This window comes from Phascolarctos cinereus, unplaced genomic scaffold (genome assembly GCF_003287225.1).
Source record: "Phascolarctos cinereus isolate Bilbo 61053 unplaced genomic scaffold, phaCin_HiC Scaffold_2;HRSCAF=192, whole genome shotgun sequence".
Taxonomy (NCBI): domain Eukaryota; kingdom Metazoa; phylum Chordata; class Mammalia; order Diprotodontia; family Phascolarctidae; genus Phascolarctos; species Phascolarctos cinereus.
Window position 1 is genome coordinate 90,445,564 of NW_027555625.1, and position 27,339 is coordinate 90,472,902.

General features: G+C 39.2%; 1 protein-coding gene across 1 annotated transcript in view; it reads left to right on the plus strand.

The window, feature by feature from the left end:
- Positions 1–27,339, plus strand: part of CAMKMT (calmodulin-lysine N-methyltransferase) — a 501,359-nt gene that overhangs the window by 454,192 nt on the left and 19,828 nt on the right. Inside the window, 1 exon segment of the mRNA XM_021001297.2 lies at positions 13,650–13,724. Within this exon segment, the coding sequence (XP_020856956.1) occupies positions 13,650–13,724 (75 nt within the window).

Below are 27,339 nucleotides of genomic sequence, written 5' to 3' on the forward strand. Positions count from 1 at the left end.
CTGCTAAGTGTCAATTGTCTGAGGCCAGATTTGAACTCAGGTACTCCTGACTCCAAGGCTGGAGTTCTATCCACTGCACCACCTAGCTGCCCCTTATTAACCCATTATTAAGCCTCATGGTACCACAGGCTACAAACTACTTATTATGTTATCAAAATGCACTCAAGAAACCCCCAAAAATTATTCTCAAAGTGCCTTCCTTATGGGATAGTGGCACACATGTATAATCCCAACTATTATATGTGTGTGTGTGTGTGTGTGTGTGTGTGTATATATGTACATATATATATATATATGTGCACACACACACGTGTGTGTGTATGTGTGTGTGTGTGTGTGTGTGTGTGCCAGATGTTGTGTGAGGTGCTGGGAACATAAATGGTCCCTGCTCTCAGGGAGGGAACATGCATCAGTAAAGTACTCACAGAATAAGTACAAGGTAGGTTAGGGAGGGAGGGTACTAGCAGTTGGGGGATGGAAGGAATCAGGAAATATTTCATGTAAAACCTGGCCCTTAAGCTAAGCTTTGAAGGAAGTAAAGGATTCACAAGGCAGAGTGAGGAGGGAATGTGTTCTAGAGATGGGGAATGGACAGTGCAAAGATGGAGATGGGTAATGGGGTGTCATAGTGTGTTGATAGGTGAATTGGAATGTAGAATGCAGGCAAGAACAATGGATAGTGAGACTGAAAAGGTAGGATAGGGCCAGGTAAATGGAGGAGCTCATATTTAACCCTAGAGGTAACAGGAAGCCACTGAAGTCATTTAATAGGGGAATGACATGGTCAGATCTGCACTTAAGGAAAATCACTTCTGCAGACTTGTGGAAGATGGATTGGAGTGGGGAGAAATTTAAGGGAAAGAGGCCAGTTGGGAGGGCATTGCAATATCCTAGGCAAGAGGTGATGAGGCCCTGAAGTAAGGTAGTAGCCTTATGAGTAGTGAGAAGGAGACATGCAAGAGTTATTGTAGAGGTAGAAATGAGAGATTTACAAATCTAATTAGTTGGATAGAGGCCAGAGTAACAGTAGCACCAGTTCAGGATATCTGAAACCCAAGCCCATCACGATCCTGACCTTACTCTTTACCACTGTCTGTATCTCTACTCCCTACACACACACACACACACACACACATCTGGCTGCACCAATACTCCTATCCACTCCCCTACCCCACTTCTCTCCCATTCAGATTAGAGAAGGAATAGCAGGCCATAGCTGACCCAAACCTAGCGCACTCTGCTAGATGGATGGGAACAAACTTCAGCATCACCCATTTTCCCCCTATTGCATAATCAGTCAAGAGTGACTAAGACTGTATATCACTGACCTTTGCCCTGCAACAATACTCCTTAAAGAGCTGTGAGATTTAATTTTCATCTCTCACCTACTTACTGCTCCTATAGCTAACAATTTCCTACTATCTATTTCACTCCCTATCTCTGAATTAATTAATCACCTGCAACATAGGAGAAAATGATACCCAACTCTTACTTCCTCTTCTCTCATCCCCTTTTCTTCAACCCTACCCTACACTCATCCTAGTCTAGCCCTGCCCACCCCTTTCACTATGCCCTCTGGTTTTCCTATTTCATAGTAAAAACATTTCCCTTATCTCAGACCTTTTTCTCTCATACTCCTATCTTCTCTGAGATCAGCTCCTACCTCATGACACTGTATCCTCAGCCCTCATCTTTACCATTGGCTGTACTTCCAATAACCCTCACCCCCTCCACCATACACACTGGTCATAAAGGGAGAGTCACACTCTCCATTTATCACCTTCACTCAGCAACCTCTCTTCCTTTGAAATTCACAGTATCAACACTTTTCACCGTGGCTGTTGGATGATGGCCCTAAGGAAATTTTCATGATGCTGAAAGAAGATGAAGGAAGTCACATGACTGTGCTGACTGGGTATACTATATATTCATACTATCCAACTTCAACTGGGCCCTCATTGCAGCCAGGCAATCACTTTTTTGTTCCTTAATTGATCCCCTATCTCATTCCCCAGAAAAAAATTTTCCAAACCTTTCATTCCCTCCTGAAGCCTCTCATCTTTCTCCTTACCTCCTTCCTTCCCCAAGGATGTTATCTCTTTCTTTATTGAGAAAGGTCATTTGACATTAGCTCCCTCTTCTCTTATCTTCATCTCAAAAAACCCTTTACCTTATTCCTCACTCTCTTCTTCTTTCTGCCAGTCCTGGACAATGAAGTGATCCTCCTTGTTGAGGCCAGCCCCTGTACATATGCCCTTGATGTCATCCTCTCTCATCTTTAGCAGATTGCAACTTTACCCATCTTCCTCTCTCCCAATCTCAGACTTCTCTTCCTGGATACTCCCTTTGGGCTTACGTGACACTACTCTCTCCTGGTTCTCTTCCTACCTATCTATATCTTCCTTCTCAGTCTGCTTTACTGGTTCATTATCCATAAAATGCCTCCTAACTAAGTGTACCCTACGGTTCTTTCTTAGGCCACCTTCCCTAGAAAGAAAAAGTAGAGAAACACTCTCTCTCCTTACCTTCTTAGCTCCCATGTGTTTAATTACAGTAGCTAATGAGGTAGTGAAGAGTAGGAAGCAGTTGCTGGTGCAGTGGGCAGTGTGCCGAACCTGTGTGAGTAAGCAGTTTCAGGAAGAACCTGAATTCAAATCTGGCCTCAGACTGTTACTAGCTGTGTGACCCAGGACAGGTCATTTGACTTCTGATTGCCTCAATTTATTCAACTGTAAAATGGGGACAATAATAGCACCTATCTCATACAGTTGTGAAGATCAAATGAGATAATGCTTGAAAAAATGTTTAGTGTGATATCTGGCACATAGTAGGCTCTATATAAAGGCTTATTGCCTTCCCTCCTAATTATCATCCCAATGCTGATGATTCCCAGCTCTGCATATAAATCAATCAGCAGTGCTTTAGGGAAATCATTTTGGTAGCTAAGTGGAGGACAGACTGGAATGGAGAGAAGGGTAAGAGATTGTGAGAGTTTGAACCAGGGAAGTCTTTGTGAGAGTGGAGAAAAGGGGCTGTATATGAGAGTTTGTGAAGGTAAAAATGACAAGGTAGATCAATGGATTGGATTGGTGAGGTGAGAGCAAGTAAAAAGTTAAGGATTGAAGAATGCAGAGCCCTCAATAACAGTAGCAAAGTTGGGAAGAGGAAAAGGCTTGGGGTAAAGATGATGAATTCTATTTTGGACATGTTGAATTTGAAATGCCTGTGAGACATCCAGTTGGTGATATGAAACTCACACTCAGGAGAGAAACTAAAACTAGATAAACTAATGTTGGAATCATCTATGTAGAGAAGATAATTGAACCTATGGGAGAACCCAATGAGATCACTAAGCAAGCCAGTATGGAAAGAAAAGAGAAGAGGACTTCTATGGAGTTAATGGGGATGACATGGAGGAGGAATTACTAAAGGAGTCAATAAGGAGTTGTGCAACAGGTAGAAGAGACAAGAAAAAGCAGAGCCATGAAAACCCTGGGAGCAGAGAGAATCCAAGAGAAAAAGATGGTAAAAAGTGTCAAATATTGCAGAGAGGTCAAAAAGGGTGACAATCTGGAGAGATAATTAGATTTGGCAATTAAGAAATCATTGATAACTTTTGAAAAGAAGTATCAATTAAATGATAACATCAGAAGCCATTTTGCAGGGGATTTAGAAGAGAATGAGAGGAGAGGAAGCAGAAGCACCAATTGTAGAGAGCTTTCAAGAAGCTAAATTGAGAAGGGGAAGAGAAATATAGGATGATAAATGATTGGTGTAGTAGGATCTAGTGGTAGTTTTTTTGTTTGTTTGTTTGTTTTTAAGGATGAAGAGGGCTTGGACATGATTATAGGCAGCCAGAAAGGTGCCACTAGCTAAGGAGAGGTTGATGATTAGAGAGAGTAGGGATGATAGAGGAAGCAATATACTGGAAAAGACACCAGGAGATCAAGGTTCACATAGAGGTGTTGGTATTGGCAACAAAACAATCACCTCTTCCTCACTCTCTTTCCCCTGCGCTTTGTCTTCCATCATTAATTGGCTATTAGACACTTCAAACTAGGTGTTTTGGAGACGCCTCAAACTCAGCATATTTAAAACAGAACTGTCTCTTTCCCCTCAAACCCATCCCTCTATCAAACATCCATATTTCTGTTGAAGGCCCCACCATTCTTCTAGTCTCTCAGGTTCATAACCTTAATGTCTCATTCTTCCTCTCCCCACACATCCAGTCAGTTGCCAGATCTTGCTCTTTCTACCAATATCTTTTGCATCCAATACCTTGTCTTCACTCACACAGCTACTGCCTTAGTTCAAGCCCTCATCACCTCTTGCCTAAATTATTAGTCTCCTAATTGGCCTCCCTACCTCAAGTGTCTTCTTAGTTCAACCCATTCTCCACATTAATGGCAAAGTTATTTTTGATAAGTGCACCTCTCACTATGCAAAATGCCTTTGTTTAGTTTTTCAAGACCTTCAGAACTTTGTCCCAACCTATCTTCTCAGCCTCACTGTATTTTCGCCCTCCCCTCCACTTTGTGATCTGGATAAGCTGGCCTCTTTATTCCTCATACACAGTACTCTTTATCCTATCTCTATGGCTTTGAGGTAGTTATCCCTCATACATGGAGTAATGTCTTTTCACCTGTCTCAAAGAATGCTTCTCTTCCTTCAATATGCACCTCAAGTACTACTTATCTTGCTATACAGTATGAGATGTTGGTCCATATCTAATTTCTGCCTTATTGCTTTCAAGCTTTCCCAACAGTTTTTGTCAAATAGTGAGTTCTTACCCCCATAACTGGGGTCTTTGGATTTAACACTATACTATTATGTTTGTTTGCTTCTAGTTCTCTAATTGATCTCTCTATTTTTTAACCAGTATACCATAGTTTTGGGTGTTTTTTTTTAAAAGAATTATTGCTTTGTACTATAGTTTGAGGTATGCTTCTATGAGACCCTTTTCCTTCCACTTAAAAAAAAATTCCCTTGAGACTCTTGATCTGTTGTTTCTCCAGATGACTTTTATTATTTTTTTCCTGCCTCTATAGTATAATCCTTTCTTTGACTGGTATGGCACTAAATAAGCATTGGTAACTTTGGAGAGAGAAGTTTCAGTCATAATCCAGATTGCAAGTGGTCGAGATATGACTGACAGGAAAAGCAATGAAGGTAGACAGATTTTTCTAGGAGTTTGACTGAGAAAAGGAGGAGAGATATTGGATAATATCTTGAGGGTATGGTGAAGGTTGTTGTTTTTTTTTTTAATGGGGAAAACTTGGTCATATTTGCAGGCACCAGGGAAAGAAATAATAGGTATGAAAAGACTGAAGATTAGAGAGAGAAGGGAATGATTTAGGGGACAGTGCTAGAGAATAGAGTGGTATGTGGGATCAAGGACACATATGGAGAGGAGTTGACCATGGCAAGAGGGCCCACCTCTTTGTCAGAGAGTGGAGTAAAGGAGGAGAGAGAGGGTTTTGAGTTGAAGAGAAGGGGAGAAAGTAAGTTCACTGTAGTTAGCTTTATTTTCCCAGTAAAGTATAAGGCAAGGGCTTGGGGAGAAGGGAAAAGTGTGAGAGGATTGAGAGAAGAGAAACTTTGGAATAGCATCTGGGTTTAGCAGGATAGAAAACCTATTAAGGAAGAGTAAAGGTATTGCCTTGTTTCATTTAAGATCTAGTTGAGGTTAGATAGCAGAAATTTTTCATGGCTTCCATCAGCATTAGAGTTTTGGCTTCCTCCTTTTCAATTCAGTAACACTTAGGAGTAGAAGAAGGAGATGGCAGAAGCAATTTAGAATTGGATTTTGCAAATGTTTACATAATTTAAATATTATATTACTTAGGCAACTGTCTTAAGAGTTACACTTGTTAAGCTAGCTTCTCATTCTTTGCTGCATCTTCATCCAAGTTATATCTGCTAGACATGGATATCCCCCAATACTTAGTCCTAGGCCCTCTTCTCTTCTCCCTTTATAGAATTTTCCTTTGTGATCTTATCAGCTCCTATGAATTCAGTTATTATCTCTATACAGATGATTGACAGCTATATTTTTCCAGCCCTAATCTTCTCTCCTCGCCTCCAGTCTCACATCTCCAACTGCCTTGTGGACCTATTTGAACTAACTGTATGTCTTTTAGACACCTTAAACTCAGCATGTCCAAAACAGCTCCAAATGTTTCCCCCAACCCCCTTTCTAACTTCCCTGTTACTAAGAGCACCGTCATCCTCCCAGTCATCCACCTCTCATAGCCAATCTGTCTTGTCACTTTTACCTTTGCAACATCTCTTATAAATGCCCCCTTCTCTCTCTGACACAGTCATCATCCTGATTCAGGCCCTCATCACCTCACACCTGCACTACAGCCTGCTGTTTGTTCTTTCTGCCTCAGTTCTCTCCCCACTCTAATCCATCCTCCTCTCAACTGCTGAAATGATCTTCCCAAAATACAGATCTGACCTCCACACCCACCCCATTCCCCTTAGTAAACTTCAGTGGCAACCTGTTACCTCTAAGAGCAAATATAAAATCCTCTATTTGGCTTTTAAAGTTTTCACAATCTGGTCCCTTCCCATCTTTCCAGTATTCTTACACTTGACCATACTCCCCCAACTTCTGACTCCACATAGGTTTCCAGGACTCTCTCTCTCTCTCTATGTTTCTCTCTCTCACTCTCTCTCTCTGTGTTTCTCTCTTTCTTTCTGTCTCTGTCTCTCCCTGTCTCTGTCTCTGTCTCTCTCTGGGTCTGTCTCTCTCTGTGTCTCTCTGTCTCTTTCTCTCTCTCTGTCTCTCCCCCTCTTTCCTTCTCTGTCTCTCTCTCTCTGTCTCTCTCTCTGTCTCTCTCTCTCTCACTCTCTCTCTCTGTTTCTCTCTTTCTTTCTGTCTCTCTCTGGGTCTGTCTCTCTCTCTGTCTCTGTCTCTCTCACTCTCTCTCTCTCTCTCTCTCTCTCTCTCTCTCTCTCTCTCTCTCTCTCTCTCTCTCTCTCTCTGTCTCTCTTTCTCCCTTCCTCCCTCCCTATCAGACAGTTCCTCAGGCTGCTTTGCTGGATCTACATCCAGGTCACATCCACATCCCACAGGGCTCTGCCTTGGCTCCCCTTCTCTTCTCCTTCTATATGACTTCACTTGGACATCAGCTCCTATGGATTTAATTATCGTCTCTAGACTGTTGATTCTCAAATCTACTTATCCTGCCCTAACCTCTCGGCTGACCTCCAATCTTACATCTCCAACTGCCTTTCAGACATCTCATACTTGATTTCCAGTAGACATCTTAAACTGAACGTGTCCAAAACTGAACTCATTATCCTTTCCCCAGACCCTCTGCCCCTCCTACCTTCCCTGTTACTATAGAGTCCTCCAGACTTGCAACCCAAGTGTCATCCTCAACCCCCATATCCAAGCCATTGTCAAGGCCTGTGGATTTTCACCTTTGCAAGATCTCTCCTCTGACACTGCCCCCACTCTAGTGCAGGGCCCCCATCTCACACTCTGATTACTGCTGCTGCCTGCTTCAAGTCTTTCCCCACTCCAACCCATCTTCCATTCAGCCACTAAAGTGATTTTCCTAAGGCACAGGTCCGACCATGCTTTGGAGTCGACTCCAGTGGCTCCCTATCACCTCCAGGATCAAACACAAAATCCCCTGTTTGGCATTCAAAGCCTTTCGTAACCCACCTCCCAGCCCCCCACCCCTGTCTACCTTTCCAATCTTCTAATGTCTTACTCCCTGCCACACACTCTGATCCAGTGACGCTGACCTCCTTTCTGTTCCATAAACAAAACACTCCATCTCTCACTCCTGGCATTTTCTCTGGCTGTTCCTCACGCCATTTCCCTCCTCATCTCCACCTCCTGGCTTCCTTCAAGTCTCAGCTAAAATCCTATCTTCTGCAGGCAGCCTTTCCTTGTTCCCCTTAAAGCTAATGCTTTTCCTCTCAGATTAGCTCCTAGTTACTCTGTATATATTTTCTGTGCACATAGTTGTTTGCATGTTGTCTTCCCCATTAGAATATTAGTTCCTTGAATTCGGGGATTATTTTTGCATTTCTTTATGTGCACTTAGCACAGTGCCCTAAGCATGTATTAAGTGCTTAATAAATGCTTATTGGGGCAGCTAGGTGGTGCAGTGGATAGAGTGCTGGACCTGGAGTCAGGAGGACCTGGGTTCAAGTCTGGCCTCAGACAGTTACTATCTGTGTGAACCTGAGCAGGACACTTAATCTCACATGCCTCAGTTTCCCCATCTGTAAAATGAGCTGGAGAAAGAAATGGCAAACTGCTCTAATATCTCTGTGAAGAAAACCCCAAATGGGGTCACAAAGAATCGGACATGGTTGAAAAATGACTGAATAAAATGCTTGCTGCCTTGACTTGAAAAATTATCTACCTATTGGGCAAGTGCCTTTCTGTCTCACTAAGACTGACTAGCCATGTAATCACTCCCAATATAGTGGTAAAGCAAGTGATAATGGTATAGCATATCACAAATAACAGACAGCTCTGATCCATTTCTTTGTGTCGTTCCTACAACCACCATTTGTAAATGTGAATCCATGTTTGCCTCTTTTACATTGTTATGTTTTATTTCAGTATTTTTCCTTTGCCTGTATTTCTCTGATACCGAATATATTTTGTGTTCTTCTTTAGATAGTTGTAAATTGTCTTGTGTTAATTGGACTTATATTGTAGTATATACTACACCACTCCTTCTCCCTCTCGCCCATTGCCCAAATTTAATATGAAGTTGTGGCAGTGGTGGAGTGGGAGGAAAGGAATGTCATAGTATACATTAAAATTTGAGTTCTAATAATAAAATCAAATTTATTATGCAAGTGTAGGATTAGCATTCTTTTCCCACAGTGTTCAACTCTAGCCCACTAACATAATCTAGTTTAATACAGTTGTAATTAATAAATTTTTCCTAAAATACATGGGATGGAAAGGAATATACAAAGTGACTATTTGTTGACAGTTTCTATATCTCTCTCATAATCTGATTTCTCTGAGTTGGCAAAGTACTCCTGGGTAGAAATATGTGAGAATGCTAGGGATTTTCTTTTTCCTCTTTATTATGTATAATAGACATAGTGTGGTATAATTAATAGAATGCTTAGAGGAAGAAAATCTGGGTTCATGGCCTGCCTCTGATACGTGACTCCAGGCAGATCACAACTGTGGTCAATTCTCTAAGATTTATCAACTAAGCCATACATGGCTGGGATCTGTACCTTGCCCCCAATCCCCAAACCTTACCACCACATGCCAGACTACCTTCTCAGTGTTTCCACTGCACACACTAGAGCTTTGGTCATGCTGTTCCCTCCAACATGAAAATATCCTTTTGTTCCACCTGGTCAATTCCTCTCTTGTTCAGGCCCCAACTCATATTCTTCCTTTGCCATAGAGCCCTATCCCAACTAATCCAGGCCACATTGATCCTCCCATCCTGAACTCCTATATCACAGTATAGGAACTTAATTATATACCGTATCATAGTTTTCTCTGATTGTTTCATATGAAGGTCTAACCTTTCCAACAAGATTGTAAGTCCTTTGAGGGTAGCAGAAAATCTTCTGCTTCCCTTTTAAAACCTAGCATGTTATTCAGCATATGATAGGCATACTAAATGCTTGGTTGGCTAACATATGCATTTAAGTTACAGTTATGCTTTTAAGTCGAGCCAATAAATAATAAATGAAGGACCCTTCAATAACCAAGCAACTGTTTAGTCTATAAATTTAGCTGTAAGTTTAAATCATGGCAATTCTCTAAAGAGTCCAAGACACTACGTACTGACCCCTTTAAAACAGCACTTTTCAAAACCTACAAAGGATTAGAAGATATTGGAGAATGAAGAGCTAGAGGAAAGAAGCAATACAGTGGGGAAGGGTATGAAAGGAGGGAGAGAAGTAGTTCCAAAATCTGGTTAATACAGTAAATGACCTGAATGTGTACTGTGAAATTGTTTTCAATGCAGACTTAAACACTGAGGCATAAAATGAAAGGAACTGGTGTAGACACTGATGGATTTCTCTGCAAAAACAAATGCTTTTGATAAATATGAAAGAAAAGCAACTGTCTCCTTTATACCAGTCACAGAATTACTTGTCTTTTGATAGTTCCAAGTTTGTTTGGTTTTTTGCATTTGGCAAATATGATCAAGAATTATGTCAACACATTTATTTCACTACTAGAAAAGCAACGCCTTTTAGATAGTAGAGTTACCAAATAGATTCATCTTCCCTACAACTAGGGGCCCACAATTATTACAGTAAAATAGATGGAGATGAATTTTTACATTGAGACTATCAGAAAAAACATCCTTCAAAACTCTCTTTAAAGTGAGTTGTCTGTGATCTCTACAATTAAGATCCAAATCAGGTTGAACCTGTCAGGTTTCAGATTTTATTACAAATTGGAAACACATTTGGACACATTTTAATGCATCTGGCTTGGGGTTTTTGTTTGTTTTGTTGTTTTTGATGTTATTATTGTTTCTGTTGTTGTTTTGAGATGAAAGGTACAAAATAGCTTAGAGATGAATTTGGCTTTCAGTGTCAGGTTGAAGCCCAAACTCAAATGCAGTATGAAAAGTCTTGAGTTAGGATGACATAATTACTTTCCTGTTACCACAATATTGAATTCTAACCTACTAAAGCCACCAAGTTTGATACAACTGTGATTTCCTTAAAATTTCTTTAAAATATGATATGGGCCAGGAATGGTGGTATATGCCTATATTATCTGCTAGTGGGAGGCTGAGGCTGTTGAATCACTTGAGTTCAAGAGTTTTGAGATGCAATAGGGGTGGAGCCACTTGGACGTCTACACTAAGTCCAGCAAATCAGTATGATTTGCTAACCAGGAGTAGGAGGGGCCACCAGAACACCAGCCCTTCCTAAGGAGGGTTGGATCAGTCAAGGTAGGAAGCAAAAGAAGTCAAAACTTCCATGCCAACTGATAGGTTGGGTCTGTGAGTGGCATTTCCAGCCTAGAGATGATAGGTAGACCCAGTCTCCAAAAAAAAAAAAAGGGGGGGGCATGGAAGAGAATATAACATGGCTATTTGTTGATAATGATTTCTCTTAGAATCTGATTTCTGTAGATTAGCAGGGCACGCTTTGGGGGAAATATATGGAGACATCAGTTTTTTTTTACATTAGTATTAATACACATACTTTGTATCCACATTAGTGTTAATATGTATAAGCAGACAGAGGCAGTTGTGGGGTATTGGACAGAGTGCTGGGCTTAGACTTTGGAAAACCTCGATTCAAATTCTTCTTCTGACACTTGAGCCCAGGCAAGTTACCTAAACTTTATGTGCCTCAGACGCTTGTTAGTTATAGGTGGTTTTCCCAACCCCTCTTAATTCTAGTGCCCTCTCTCTCTTCAGTGTTTGTATTTCCTTTTTTTCCTGTATGTGGCTTGTTTGCACATATTTGTTTGCTCATTATCTCTTCCATTAGATTGTGAGCTTCTTGAGGGCAGAAACTGCCTTTTGCCTGTTTTTGTATCCCCAGCTCTTAGCATAATGCCTGCTCATAGTAGGTGCTTAATAGATGTTTATTGACAGACTGATTGTTGCAATCTGTATGATCTGTGTTCATAGAGAGTTAACAAGTCAGGTCATAACTTGTCTTTTGTGGGGCAGCTAGGTGGCATAGTGGATAGAGCACCAGCCCTGGAGTCCGGAGGCCCTGAGTTCAAATCCAGCCTCAAACACATAACACTCACTAGCTCTGTGACTGTGGACAAATCACTTAGCCCGGATTGCCTCACAAAAAAAAAATAATAATAATGAAAACTTGTCTTGCAAAATTTTGTTATGTATGTTTCTAATCATCTGTAGGTCTTTCATGTATCTAGATACTTCAGCATTATCTGCCTTAGATTGCAATACTGCAATACTTTGGATTAATTTGCACAGTGTCATTTGCAAATGTTGATAACAATGACTCACTGTGACAAAGCCATTGTGGGTCTGATGACCCAACTCAGCATTTGAATTTCACTTTTGGAATGGTAGTGAGCCTATGCAATATTAAACCAAGCTACAGATCATTAGATAGGGTGAGCTGATACTTACACACAGTGCCCTGGGGGTTGTTTATGAGCCAGGAGGCCAAATCTCTTCAGAAATTCAAATATTACAACCACTTTCTTCGCAGCACTTTTTTTAAAAAGGAGAATTATTTTGCTTTAAAAAAAAAAGACATTCTCATCTGGTTCAAAGTCTGTTTATGCAGCTAAACTATTGCAGAGCTAGAGCAAGTTCCACTAAATGAAATTGCTTAAGGCTCAATCAGTCCCCATGCACTGGATGTGGAGAGAGTTTGTTCTCCCTTTATGGCACTGCTGGTGCTCAGATCAGTGAGTTGGTAGACATGCATTTCCCAAAAAATCACAGCCTTTAAAGGCTCATATGATTGTCTTCTATTGGATTATAGAGCCTGTGGAATTAGCAGTTGAGATCCAGAGTTCTAGTTTTCTCTGCTTCCTGGATATATGTAACTTTCATTAGCTCCAGAGGACTTTAGGAAAGTATAAGGATTTTAAATTTTATCTACAAAGCTTGTTTATGTGGCTTCCAGGCAGGAGGGCTAAATATCTCTCATAGGCACTTTCAAGATTGCATTTTTATCTGCTATACCTTAGGAAATTTGCATGTCTCTCTCATGTCTGAGTGTACTTTGAAGGAATTTTGGGGTTTATTAGAAAAATGACTGATGCTCTATTTAAGCTTTTGGAGGTAAAGGTCTCTTTTCTTCCAAAGTAGATTAGAAAACTAGAAACCTCACACAAAGAAAGATAAGGAAGCATAGCTGTACAAGATCAAAGAAAAGCTGTCAGTTTGTTTTAAGTTACCATCAAACTGAAACAGGGAACAGGATGTTTCTCTGCAAATCAGACTTTGCTTAGAGGTAGGCGGGGGTCGGGGGTGGAGTATCTTCGCAATATTTTAATAAATTGCAATGATGATCATAGTTACTAAGAGTATCTTCACAACCATCTAGTTGACTTCATGAACACTGAAGTTTTCAAATTCACATTATTCATTATTGTGATTGGTTTATAATTTAAAACTTGATCCTTCATTTCAGATTTGGTGTGAGAACTAGTGATTTTTGAAAATTTCTTAAAGCCACACACTGCCAAATAAAAGTTGAATATTCTTTTATCCTTTCTTCTTAAACCTTGAAAAATGGGACATTCCATCAATAAAAAAAATGCAATTGACATGCTATAAACCCACATCATTTTATTTTTGTAAATTTATATTCTGGTCAGACTGGCAAAACTGCAGTTCCAACACGCAGGTACAAAGGTCTGGAACATCCAGAGAGATTCCAGTGACTGTGGTAACAAATACTCCCTTTCTCCCTGATTCACCTACAGAAGCCTGGCAGCAGCTTAATTGTTATGTCTAAATAAAGCTGGAACTCTTCCTCGTTGAGGGTTCAGTCTGAACAAAATATAGAATACACAGTTATGTTCCGAGATTTTTGTCATATACCCCTTGAAGTAATATGTATATACCTTTTAAATAATTTCAGTGCCATGAAAAAATAATGTTAATAGCGTAGAATCAAAAAGATGAAAAAATCTAAGTCTAATTTTTTTTAGTCTTTTTTTTTTCCTCTAGCGTTTTACGATGGGATAATGAGACAGATGTCTCTCAACTGGAAGGACATTTTGACATTGTTATGTGTGCTGACTGGTAAGTACATAAAAATCATAAAACTCATGTTGGGGGGAAAAAAGAAGCTTTGCTGGAGTAATTGTGCTGTGCCGATTTGCTGATGGCTAAGCAAAGTCAACAAATGAAGCACAAAGCCACCTTCACCTCGACAAATTAATATTCATCTCCATGTGACAGTCCTAAGGTAGTCTTCTATCACACAGTAACTTCTACCACATTATTTCCCAAAGATTGATTTTGAGAAGCATTTCCATTTTCTGGAATTGCCTCTGTTTCATGCTTGACGTATCAGTAAATGGACGACTTAGGCAAATTGCAAATAATTATGGCTCAGTGAGGAATAGTCTGGAGAAAAGGGAGTTTATCAACACAAACAGCTCAATTAGCTTACTTCTTAGGAAAGATCTGACTATTGATATAAGAGGATATATGCACACATAACATCTATATGTATTGTATCTATATATGTATAGATGTGAGAATATATAATCTTGGTATATTCATAACCATATCCTGAATATATTTTATATATGTATTGTATGTGTATATATATATATATATATATTCATACATATATATATATATATGTATGTATTCATAACAACTCCAGAAAAAATATTTCTGCAGTGTTTGTGTTTGCTATATAGTCATTTCAGTTTTATCCAGTGGCCATTGTTTTTAATATATTCTAAAAACAAAAACTGATCATAAAATTAAATTTTATTAATAAATGGGAAATTAATACTTGAGATATGGGAATTTTTGAAAGACTGGCTTTCAAAAAAATATACATTGGGTGTTTTATTTATTGGTTTTATTTAGCCAGACTTTGTTCTTGAAAGGCTGCTTCTTTCTGAGTTACAGGGTAAACAAGCCTTAGCCCTTTAATAACTACTGCAACTGATCTCACATAATTTCTTTAGATAAGTGGAATAATATTTTAATTTATGGAAAACTTTGGCAATTATTGCATATTTTTTCCATTAAATTTCAGTCTCTTTGACTTTGTAGTGGCATTTCAGATTTCTAAAACCCAAGTTCAGAGGTAATGAACAAGGTCTCATTTTGATGAGCACAATCTGGAGGTCCAGAACACTGGAACAGACAGGGCAGTAGTTGAACAATGTATTTCTGGCTCTCACCAAGAAATGCGGCATTTTTTAAATGAAAAGAAATATATTTCTTTTCAATCAAAAACCCTTTTTACTTTCAAAACATTTTCAGCTGGTCGTTTTCCTATTTAAGTCAACTAAATTATCTTTTCAGGAGAACCTGCTTCAATGAAAAACATTTTTCAAGCTTGTGACTTTTACTTCTTCCTCCTCCTTTCCTTACACTGTATGGTACCAGCACTTCATTCTCTTATCATTTCATTTCAGAAAACGTCTTTGTTCCCAAAAAGGACAGACCCAGGTTTCTGACTAATCACCGATAATGTCTTAGAGATGCATCATATGATTAAAATAAGAAGCTAAACATGGCCATATGATTTCAGCAAGTAATTTTGTAAATGCCTTCCTCACCAAATAGGAGAATGGATTCTCCAGGTTTCATTGCACAGATGAAGTTAATGCTGGCAGGATTAGATCAGATTAAGTATGAAAGTCAGATCAGAGTGCTGGTGGACAAGAGCAGGAGGGCAGCAGTCTTCTCCGGGGCTTAGACAAGGGTCGCATGTGGATGTTCTCCAGATTATGTGGGTGAGGCAAGGTCTGGCCAAGAGATTTAGAGTTAAATTTGTTCTTCACACGAATATCAAAACAACCTGGCTTTGTCATATCTTGTTCTATGGACACTCACACCATGTCATCCTATTTGTATTGGAGAGACTGGCAGAGAGAACAAGACTTAAGCTGTTTTCTGATTAATGACCTCAGGTTAAAAATAGTCTCTCTAACATTTTTGAAAATTGTATTTTCACTAGAAAACAACGTGGATGTGCATACTCAATAAATACACAATGCATATTCAGTTTAAACTCCTTAGTACAATCACACACATATAGACAATGAGCAGGCATGTTGGCATTTGTGCATTTAAGTGATAATAAACAAACCAAGTTTAGTTTTTAAAAATTTTTTTTTAGCTGACAGAGTGGTTATCCTCCTTCCTGCCTCGCCCCCTAGTTTTAAGTGCCAGAATACTCATCATTTTCTTTAGTAAACATGAAAATCTAGATTGCTCTCACAGTAGTCCTGATTGTTCTATTCCAAAGATAAATATTTTAGTATCCAACCTATCTGTCATTGATGAAAAATGGTTAAACTACTTAAAAACCTAATTTAAACAGCCATTGTTTATGACTTATACCTGGCACATAGGGCCAGGATGGGCACTGAATTCTTTGAACTTTTTCCCTCTTGGTATTGCATAGGGTCAAAGTCACTGTATGGATGTTGATTCTGGGAGCAGGCAAGCCATATTGCATGTTTAGAATGTGACACAGTAAGGGGAAAGGAAAGCTTTCTTCAGATACGGCCTCAGATGAAGATGAAGTCTAAAGTGCCCAGTGTCAAAAACAGGTGTTGCACACAAATGGGTCACGTTGAGTCTCACACTGTCCTATCGTTATTGTCAGGCCATCAGATCTGGGATTAGAGGCCCAGAATATGAAGCAAGAATCTGAGTTCAAATATTAGGTCCATGGATTAAATTCTTGTTGAAGCCTTTCCAGCAAGGGTGGTATTGTCTGATTTCTTGAATAGCTAACCCGTGGTACTGCTTGATCCCATTTACATGAAAACAAGCTCTATTCACAAACCTATTCTAAACCCACATTGAGGTTCAAGTAAAAATGCACATGATTAAAACAAGCGGTGATATGTTTATGTTCCCAAATCATTCATATATTCATATATTTACATTCAAACATTCACAAACCTCGTGTGCAGTGGTGGGAATAACTTATTTCCCAGAACAGACAGACTCTTAGTTCACAACTAAATTTAGTAGCTCCACTAGATTTTAAAATAAAGAGGCAAACTGTGAAAGCTTGTCATTATTTCCCCATTCAGCATTTTTGACAATAAAAAATAGTTTCATGGTTCAACAGCTCCTAAATAACTTGGAAAGTGTCAACTTTGAGATAAATAGAAGGAAAAAAAAATCTAGGTGAGGCCATACCTGCAAAAAGATATTGTTGACAAACATCAAAATACTGGAATGTTTAACCACAGGGACAGAAAAACTGCTTATTATGGCTCCTCAGATGACTTGTTTTTGGGTTGAATATAATGTAAGGATTCTTTTCTGCTGGAATGCAGGCCAACCCCGTCCTTGCTGAGTTTAGAATAGCCAGTGATTGTTAATTTTAAGCCTGCCTTTCCAGACTCCTGTTCAATCACAATGAAATCTAAGGGTCTGGAAGTAAGATGTTTTTTACCCAATGAACGCTTTCATTCAGTGGTTGACGGCTCTCTAGTTTATTGGAACGCTGCGAAAAGAGAAGTGACTGTGTACATTTGGATCCTCTAAAGGCTTGGAAAGCATGTCTGAAATGCCACCCATAACCTGGCCTGTTGTACCTAGGTATGCCAGGACAATTGCAGTATAAACTCACCCGCAGTCAGAGACTTTTAGGGACAAAATTGGGAGTGTGGAGGAAGAACAGTGGCTGTTAACTCCAATTCTTTTTTCTTTTCTTTTTTGCTTCTAACCTTCTTAACACTGATTGCGCTTCATTTTTTTCTCTACTTTTCCCCTTTGATACTGAAGGAATATTTAATTTTAAACTGGTTTTTTTTTGAGGGGATGATATTTTTTCCTAAACTAGACATAACATAGATTCTAGAATCCCTTCTCACTCAACTGTGAGTTGAGATATTACAAGTATCAATCTAGGTCATAATATCATAGGATTTAGAGTTAGAAAGGATAATAGATAATCTAGTTCTGCCCCCTTATTTGACAGATGAAGGGGAGCAAATAGTATAAGCAGTATTCAAACCCAGAGGTTACTCAAAACATTGTTCTTTTTACTGTATCATGAAATTCATAATTAAAATAACTCTTCAGTCTTAGGTGAATGTTGAATCTAAAGAAAGTTAATTAAATGTGATAATCTTACCTTTAAAGTCCAGTGAGAGTATTAATTTCTGCCAGATTACCCAAAGGACATTCTCCAGTCTGGGAGCTCACCCATTTCCTTCTTAGCCAATATTGCATTGGATGTACTCATTTTCTACATAGAACTATATTCTATATAGACCATAGAATATTATTGCTAATGAGTAGAATGAACACAGATCATCCAGCATCTTTCCCTTTAATTAGATCCAGAATGTTAATAAGAAGAGTAATAACAATAATAATAATATTATGTTAGCAATATGCCTTGGTTACGAAACATTTTACATTTGCTGCTTACAACACTTTGAGGTTAGCAGAGTAAGTGTTAATATCTCCCCCTATTACAGATGAGAAAAGTAAGGCTCAAGCAAATGTGGTCTTGAGGCTTGATGAGTCTAGTTAGAAACAGGAATGAAAAACCCAAAGCCAGCTCTTCTGACTCAGGTGAAAGTACTTTTTTCTTCTACATGGCATCTTCCTCTTTGACTCAAGGACCAATAGTAGGGTTAGCCCCATAGACAAATTGCACAGAATCTTTGGTTTGGAGGTCAAACTAGATTAACCATCAATCTTTCTTGCTCAGTAACTGAAGATAAATTTGAAACTGTATCTTCCTCTCAACAGAGTGACTCACTGAGCTGTGGATCCACTTAAGTTAACAGCTATTCTTCTAGCCCATTAGGATTTATTTAAAGGGTCGATTTTTTTTTTCAGGGGATTGTGCAGGCAGATACCTTCCATTAAAGGATATTGAAATTGCTCATCTGACATTTTCTGCAAAGTCTTGTCAAACTTGTGCTGAAGCTGAGGCTTGATTGGAGAACAGAACTACTAGATAACTAGAAAAATTTCCTCGGGTATTTTAGCCAGCTAACTGTTGAGGGATAGATACAGAAGACAGAAGACAAATGGTCAAAAGTTGAAAAAAAAAATTGGTGTCCTATGTATAGATATATGTCAACTCTTCTTTGTATCTGACACATTTTAAATGTGGTTGTGATTATGCTGTCAATGCATCAGTATCTGAATCAGTATCTCAAATATTAACTGCCTACTGTCTTCTGGATATTTAATAGGGTACAGTTCATAAGAGGCAGTTTATTTTCTCTTTGATGCTTTACCTGCCCTGTGTTTAAATCCTGCTTCTGATATATACTAGCTGTGTGTCCATAGGTGAGTCACTTAACTTCTCAGTGCCCTAAGACTTTAAGCTACAGAATAATTGCTGATCAGCGGTGAACATTCCCCCAAGGCAATGAAATCATAGTTCCATAATAAAACACAACAAAATTACTCGACATTAAAATACACTTAGCCATAAGAGACAGAATGTCACTTGGTAATTACATCATAGGCCAGCCAACCAAGCCTCCTGTAGGCATAGTTAACTAAAGAGAAAATTATCTAATTTTCCCCACATTTTCTCTGTGCAAGTTAAACTTTAAAAAAAATAATAATTACAAAAATTAAAGAGTGAAGTAGATCAAAATTTTTAAAGAAATAAATATTGAGGTACAATTCCTTAACCTTTCCATTAACCCTTACCTGTTATTAATCACTATTCAATATGAAATTATTTCATTTTTATTGATCAGTTCTGTTTTTACATAGCCAAACACATAAAGAAAAACAGAAACCCAAAAGCCCATTAATCCAAAAACCGCAAAAGACTATTTATGGATGAGCAAATGTAAATGTCATTGTACATTTTTATGATTTGCCATTTAAAAAAATTTATAGTTATATGCCTTAACAGTGTAGTACCAACAGCTTCCATTCTATTTAATCTGATCCTGCACTTTTTCCCTAATTCTCCTCCACATTTGCAAAATATCTTAACATTTCTCTTCAAACATTGACTCCAGTCATTAGATAAATTCATCAGTTTTACATTGGACATGTTCTCACCCGTAAGAATGAATAGACTGCCTCTGCAGAGATTAAAATTTTCACATGAACTAAATATCAACCTATCCTGATCAATAATTCTCTCATCATAGGGCCTTATATTTTGATTTCTTGTTCATCTAACATTCTACTGCATAGAAGCCTTTGTCTAGCAAAAAAGACATAACTACTTTTTCTCCACTCCATTCACGTAAACCCAGATACTGGTGCTAGCATGAGTCTGCTTCCCTAACCTTGCTACATATTCCCCACACATCTTCCCCAAACCATAGATTCATAGAGGCAAAAGGGAACCCAGAAAATCGCTTTCTTCATTCTTTTCTCTCTATATTATAGAATAATCCCAACCAAATAGTAGGTTATTATAAGGAGGGAGACGCCATAACTTCCTTTGGCAGCCTACTTAAACCCTGGAAGTTTACCTTGGCAGATCAAGTTCCTCCCAAAGCCTATCATACATAGTGTCTTTCACATGGTAGGTGTTTCATCGTTGCCTGTGGAATTGAATTATTGAGTTATATCCAAATGAAAATTCCCATTATTTCCCCATTTTGGGACATGTGGAAAACACCTGATCACTCTCTGAATAATAACCTTTCATGTTCTTAAAGTTCTATATTGTTCTCCCTAGCCTTCTTTCCTTTGCTTTTACCATAGGACCCATTTTCTCTTCTCTTCCTCATTTGTGTTGTTCTCTGAAGCCGTCCTCAATTCTCTATGTTCCTTTCACTTCGGAGAAACCCAGAGAGATGCAATACGTGAACGAAAGTCTGGCTGTAGCTGAATACTGGGCCAAGGGTTATTTCTCATCACTTCCCTATCATCTGCTTGTTAATCCAGGACATTATCTTCTTGACTTTGTAAAGAAAACCACTGCAATACTGTCCTTCCCCTTCCCATTGTAGTTAGTACTTGCTTCCCCCAAGAATCAATCTGTCAATCAACAAATCTTTATTGAACACTTTATTCAATTAAATTCAACAAACATTTATTAAGAGTCTTCTATGTGCAGGGCATTGTGTAGAGCTACAAAGGTAGATTCAACTCAGATGCATTTCTCAGGGACTGTTCAATATAATAGGAAGAGTTGAGCATCTAATGGCTTTCTGTTTGACCACTGTTGCACTAAACATTGTAGGGGATACGAAAAAGTAGTCCTTGTCCTCATGGAGCTTAAAACCAATACATAACAAAGCCTAAAGAACAATTAAGTATGGGAGGAATTCAGAGAAGGACAAAAAATGTCAGAGTAGTTTTGGCAGTAGGTTTGGTATCAGAGAACCTGGTCGCAAATCCCATTTCTGTCACTTACTACTTGTATGGTCTGAAGCAAGTCCTATTCCTTCTCTGGTCTTCAGTTTCCTCATCTGTAAAATTGAGGAATTGAACTTGATGACCTTTGTGGTCCCTTCCAGCTGTAGATATATCTCCTGTTGTCTAAAATCAGTATGTGGTAGAATAACCAATCAAGCAATAAATCAACCAACATTTATGAAATATCTACTGTATGTGAGGCACTGTGTTAGGCACTAGAGATACAAAGAAGAGAAATGAAACAATCCCTACTTGAGAGGAGTTTGTAGTCTAATGAAGAAGACAAGTACATATATGTGTATGTATGTACATATGTATATGTGTGTGTATAAAATAAATAGAAGGAGAATAGAAATAAATTAGCTAAAGACAGGGCAATTTGAGAGGGAGGCCACTAGGATTTGAGAGAGTCAGGAATGATATAGAACTTGGTGCTCAAGTTGCAGCTTGCAGAAACAGTCATATGCTCTGAAGCAGAGCTGAACAGAGAGAACTCCTAGGCATAGGGCATGGCCAGTACAAATTCACAGAGGCAGAAGATTAAATGCCATGTGCTCCAGTCACTCCAGTCATTCAGTCAGCCTCATCCTCTCCCCTTCTCAATCTCTTATTCTTCCCTCTTCCTTGATTCCTTGTTTATAAATTATTTAAGTGTAATAGTTCATATATATATATATATATATATATATATACATACATATATATATATATATGTATGTATATATATATATATATGTATACACACACACACACACATACACATATTTTTTCTTGTTGATATTTATGTACCTAGTACCCCCTCTGAAGGCTACATCCTCAACTTCTTCACATGGGAAGGTTGAGTCTCCCCACGTGCCACCCCCCACCAAAGGCAGTTGCTACCTCCAGGTTCAAAGGTACTCTGTGAGTCCATATTCCTAAAAGTATAGCTTATGAACCCCCACCAATCAGTACCTTTTAATAGTTAGCTATTATACAAAATTATCTCAAAGGTATTTATACTATATATGTATATTTATATATATGTATACATGTATGTATATATGTGTGTGTATATATCTATATCTATCTGTCTCTATATAGATAGATAGATATAGATATAGATGTAGATGTAAATATAGATATAGATATAGATATATCCGTGCTTAATTGTAGACTTCTTGGGGGAGAGGGAGGGAGGAAGGGGGAAAAAAACAAAGTAAAAAGTGCACAGAAGAGAACAAAAGAAAACTTACAAGGAAGCAAAGAGAAAATGGACAGCTTGAAACACAATGTGTGGTATTTATTGTATAGGCTTTCTTAAAATGGAAATTATTGTTGTATATTTTGAATCCTCTCTTACATTCTGCTATGGCACATGGCAATGCTTTTTAAAATTTTCTTATTTTATATTTAAGTTTTAATATTTACATTTATGTTTCTTTTTCTTTTCTTATTGTGGATTTGTTTTAGTATTTATATTTAAAATAAAATAATAAAAAAGGTTATTTATAAAGATAATATAATAAGAACTGTAGTCACAAAGTATCCTTCCCCCAAATAAACCTAGGGCATACTCTCCCACAAATCCACACAGCATCAGTGGGAAAGGGTGGGCACATACTTAGAATACACTAGTGGTGAGTCACAGATGAAAGAAACGGGATGCCAAGGGTCCTCATGCCTCCAGTGCTTCAGGGCCCTGATGTCCTTCCTCTTCTTGTGTTGTCCTCCCGTTGCTTCCCCTGTGGTCAGTCTCTGCTGGGTGGGTCACTCCTCTGGGCTCCTTGGGTCTTCCCTCCATGATGCAATTTTTGTCCTCCAGGGTTGGTTCTTTCTTGAATCCATGGTCGGGTCTCTTCTCTGTGAACAAAGCTGCTTCCTGCTCCTCTCTCTATACATCTGTCTCTGTCTGTCTCCTATTGGGCAGATGGCTTTGTTACAAAATTCTGTAGCTGATATTGAGGGTTGAGGAGGAAGAAGTCCCCTCCTCCCTGATGCCCTTTGGTAGAGATGCAGGGGTCACACTCCATAAAGCTTCTCCTTTCCTCTAAAGTGCTTCATTTCTCACACGTCTAATGGCCAGGTTCCTCTTCCAATTCAATCAGAGAATTTTTCAAACTTTGTAAAGACATGACAGAACTTAGAGTTTTGTTGTTGTTGTTGTTTTTAACTTTGTTAACATGTAATAGCTCTGATTTCTGCTCCTTCATTTCTGTGATTGCATCAAACAGCTGGAGGAGGAGGAGAGCCAAATTCCAGCGCACTCATCCACTCTCAAATCTCCTCCCCAGTTAAACATTTGTTTTCCCCAGCAAATCAACCAAAGTGCTTTTCAGTTTTGAATAGTTCTCTGGTGACTTGGGGAGGCCCAAGCATTATTCTTTGGAGAGCCTTCCTCAGTGTCATGTGCTAAAGAGACTTAATGCGGCACAGTTCTTTAACAGACTAGGAATTAACATTCTTCCATGAGGATTCGGGCCCACCATAGCTAGAGGGCCTGGAGATTATACCCACCTCAACAAATATATGTTGATACAGTTCTACATATAGAGACCATTTAACAAAATTCTAATAGGTTACTGCTTGCTTATCTTGTGCTTGCTCCAATACAAAGACATTTAAAAAAAAGAAAAGAAAAGAAAAAAAGATAATCAGATTTCCCACCTCAGAGGGAAAGGCTGGTCCAAACAGAACTCCTAACAAGGATAGAGAACCTGGGGTTGTCTGGAAGTCGTCTCCCCTCACCATCTTTCAGTAAGAAACCTAATTGTCATGGGTGAAAATTCCTCTGCATCCCTCTAACACAGAGGACACTCAGAATTTCTCCAGGATCTCTGCAGCACAGAGTGCATTCCAACTAGAGGTCTAGACAAACCTTTTTAATAGGTCCCTGCAGCACATGGGTACTAGAAATTTCCACAGTGAACCCCTATAACATCTACAGTAATCTTAACGGAGGTCCAGACTTACCCCTCACTAGAAAAATAGGCTAGCTTAAAAAAAGAAATCAAAATCAGATAAGTACCTAAGAGTTGTGGGGTTCCCAAAAAGGGATTAAGCCCTTGGAGGTGATCACCTTAGGCTTTTAGGCCATCAGACAAACCTTATCCTTTGGACCCACAGTCCATAAGGATCTTGGATTAGCTGTCCACTCTCATCTCTCAATAAGGCAAGCGGCATAAATATGCTCAAAAGTAAAATTAAAAAAAAATACATGAATGAGCTCCTACATTGTGCTCTAGATGAATTACTAGGCACCAGTATTCTAAGAATGTAACATCTAAAATACTCATATCAGCTTCTGTACTTGTAATGGATACACAAATACACTGAACATCAGTACACATGCATTCAGCAATGTGAAAGTTTTCTCAAAAGGTAGAGGACTCAGAGCACAGACTAGGGCATTTTTAGATACAACCAATGTGGGAATTTGTTTTGCTTGATTTTGCATATTTGTTATAAGAATTTAGTTTTTCTTTTTTTTTTTAATGGGGGAAAGTGAGAAGTGAAAAGGAGTTAGTGATAAGGTTATCAAAAAGAAAAAAAAAGTAGAAAAAGGATCATTGAAGCATTTTTTTAAATACACAGAAGGGAACAGAGGGAAGCCCAGAAGGAAACACAGACAAGTAGGACAGCTTTGAAAGTTATGTTTTGAATTTATTACAAAATTAAAAGGAAAAGCAAGCTATTCATAAAAGATAAGCAGTTTTCACTTATAACCTTTTTTTCTGATCTACTCTGTATATGGAAACACTCATTGTATGTGGTGTTTTTAAGTTCAGAATAAGTTTTTTTAATTTTAAGTTACCTTGGAAAAACTAGTCAGACTGGTAAACACACTAGAAAATTGACTGTGCAATTGCAGTCTCAAACAAAAGAAGAAAAAACTAGTCATTTTTTCTCCAGTAAATCCCTCCAGCACTAGGACATCCTAGAAAGAGAATCCTGGGTGGAGAATCTCTCCTGTGAGTCCTTGCACATGCACAGAGCACCTAAATATATCCAAGCAAAGATTCAACAGTATGTGTCTATATGTCCACAAAGATAACATGGCTTCCTGGACTCAGAACCCAGAGGCCTAGGTTCAATCCCAAGTAATTTCATCTCTCTGACCCCAGCTTTCTTCATCAGTAGTAGAGGAATGGTGATTCTTCCACCTAATTTCCTCATAGTGTCATGAGAAAAGTGATTTGGAAACTTTAAATCACTATAGATATATGAGAGTATTATTTGGGTTTTTTGGCTCTTTCGTCTCCCCCATTAAGCTCCTCAAGGGCAGAGACTTCGTCATCTTCTAACCAAACTACTAACAGAAACACCATGGCATCCTTGGGGAGAGACAAGAGACAGAATGTGCCAAGAGAGTCCAATCCCCACCACCACCTTGACTGCCATCTCCCCTCTGACCCTAATAGGGACAGCCAAGGACCCTAAGCCCAAGAGCTTTGGGAACCATAGTGCCCCTTCAGTCTACCAGACCTGCTTCCCACCCATCCTTCACAGCCATTATTAGGGGAGAAATCTTTATGGCGAAGTATTATACCTTCATCACCACCACCAGCATCTGCTGACCAATTTCAACCTACCGGCAGAGAGGCACAGGAACCCTGGGAGTGGTGGCAAGCCCCTTCCTTTATTCCAGCTTCCAGTCCAGCCCTTACAACCATCACCTGAGGAAGCATCTCCTGGGAAGAAGGGTTTAGCCATCCCCACCAGCTATCAACCACTTGTCACACGTGGGGCAATCAAGCCAGGCTAGCTGAAGCAACAAGGCATGCTGAGACAGAAACAGGAGATAGAACGTGCCAGGCCAGTCACCCCTATTACCACTTGACCACCATCTCCCCTCCGACCCTGAACTCAAGAGCCTGGGGAATCAAAGTGCTTCCCAGCCTAGTGCCTCAGCCATTGTCCAGGAAAGCAGTCCCTGTATTTTATTGAGTAGCCTGGCTACTGCTCACAGCAACTCAAGACTTCTGGCCACCACTGCCCTAGGCAATGTCAACATCAGAATGTCCAACGTCAGAAACTGATAGGATGCTATCAGTGGAAATAACATTAAAGAAGAAAGCATCAATATCTGCTTTGCCCCTGTATCCTGGGGACCGTGGGACTTGTCCATCTGACTTACTGCTGAAACCTTCCGTATGTGTTGTCTCCTCCATTAAAACGTGAGCTCCTTGAGAGCAGGGCCTATCTTACTCTTCTCCTTGTACCCCCAACACTTAGAACAGTGCTTTGCACATAGTAAATGCTTAATATATGTTTCACTCTTTCATTCATGTTCTATTTAACTCCTCATGGCACCTTTTACTATAAAAGTAAGAATAGAGGCAGAAAGTGCCCTATGAATGTGATTGACCTATTATAACAGCTTTATTTTACTGAGACACACTCCAAAAGGGGAGACTGGAGAATCATTCCTCGGGATACCGCACAAACGTTGCTCTTGGTAAAATAGTTCATCCATACAACAGTATGGTTTCAGCTGAGGAAGCATTCATCAGGAAACTTTTCCTCTGCTACAGTAAAAAACTGCAGGCTCAGCCTAAGCTTGTGAATATCCCATCTGGTTACAACTGGCTCAAGTCTGGGGATCCATGAGGAGTTTCTAACTCCAGAGAAAGATGTTATACTCCAGGTCTCCAAGGCAAAGCCTAATGAAGACAAGGCCAGACAAGAGCAATTTGGAGAGTGACAGACCAACAACAGATGCTATTAAGAGGTCAGAAGAGAAAAATGAAAGATCACGTTGAACTAGATATCAACATGGAGGTCAAGGCAAAAAAGCAAGCGTTTCTATGACCTCTGTCACAGCATGACTAGACTGGATCCTTTGTTATGGAGCCTTTTACTTCTAGGTCACTGGTTTGAGTCCAACCTCAATGGCATTTATAGTCATAGAAATTCATTACCATTTCACTGCTATTCATTGATTTGTATAAGATAGGTTGCTGGAGGATCCCATTGTTTTGGTAGGCAGCCTCAGAAATCTCCTGAGACTTGAGAGCTTGAGAGACAGTAGACCTGAAAAGGGGAGATTTTCTCCCTGCCTTTCTAAGGGAAGCAAAAGATCTGCAGTTCTGAGAATATTTAGGAGTACTAGGAAGTAGCCAGCCTCAACGTTGCTATATGTTGATTGGCCATTTAGGAGATTGGGCTAAGAGCTACACGACATGGTAGGGAGACAGTATTATAGAATCAGAAACTGAGATGTGGACAAGGATCTTGTACATTTCAGTGAGCTGGGGGAGTTGAGTAGAGGTAGGAGAGAGAGAGTAGTTGCAGTGGTTGAACATTTGGGATTGGAAAGAGGGTGTGAGAGTGTGTGCAGAGGTCAGGAGCACTGTGTTCAGAA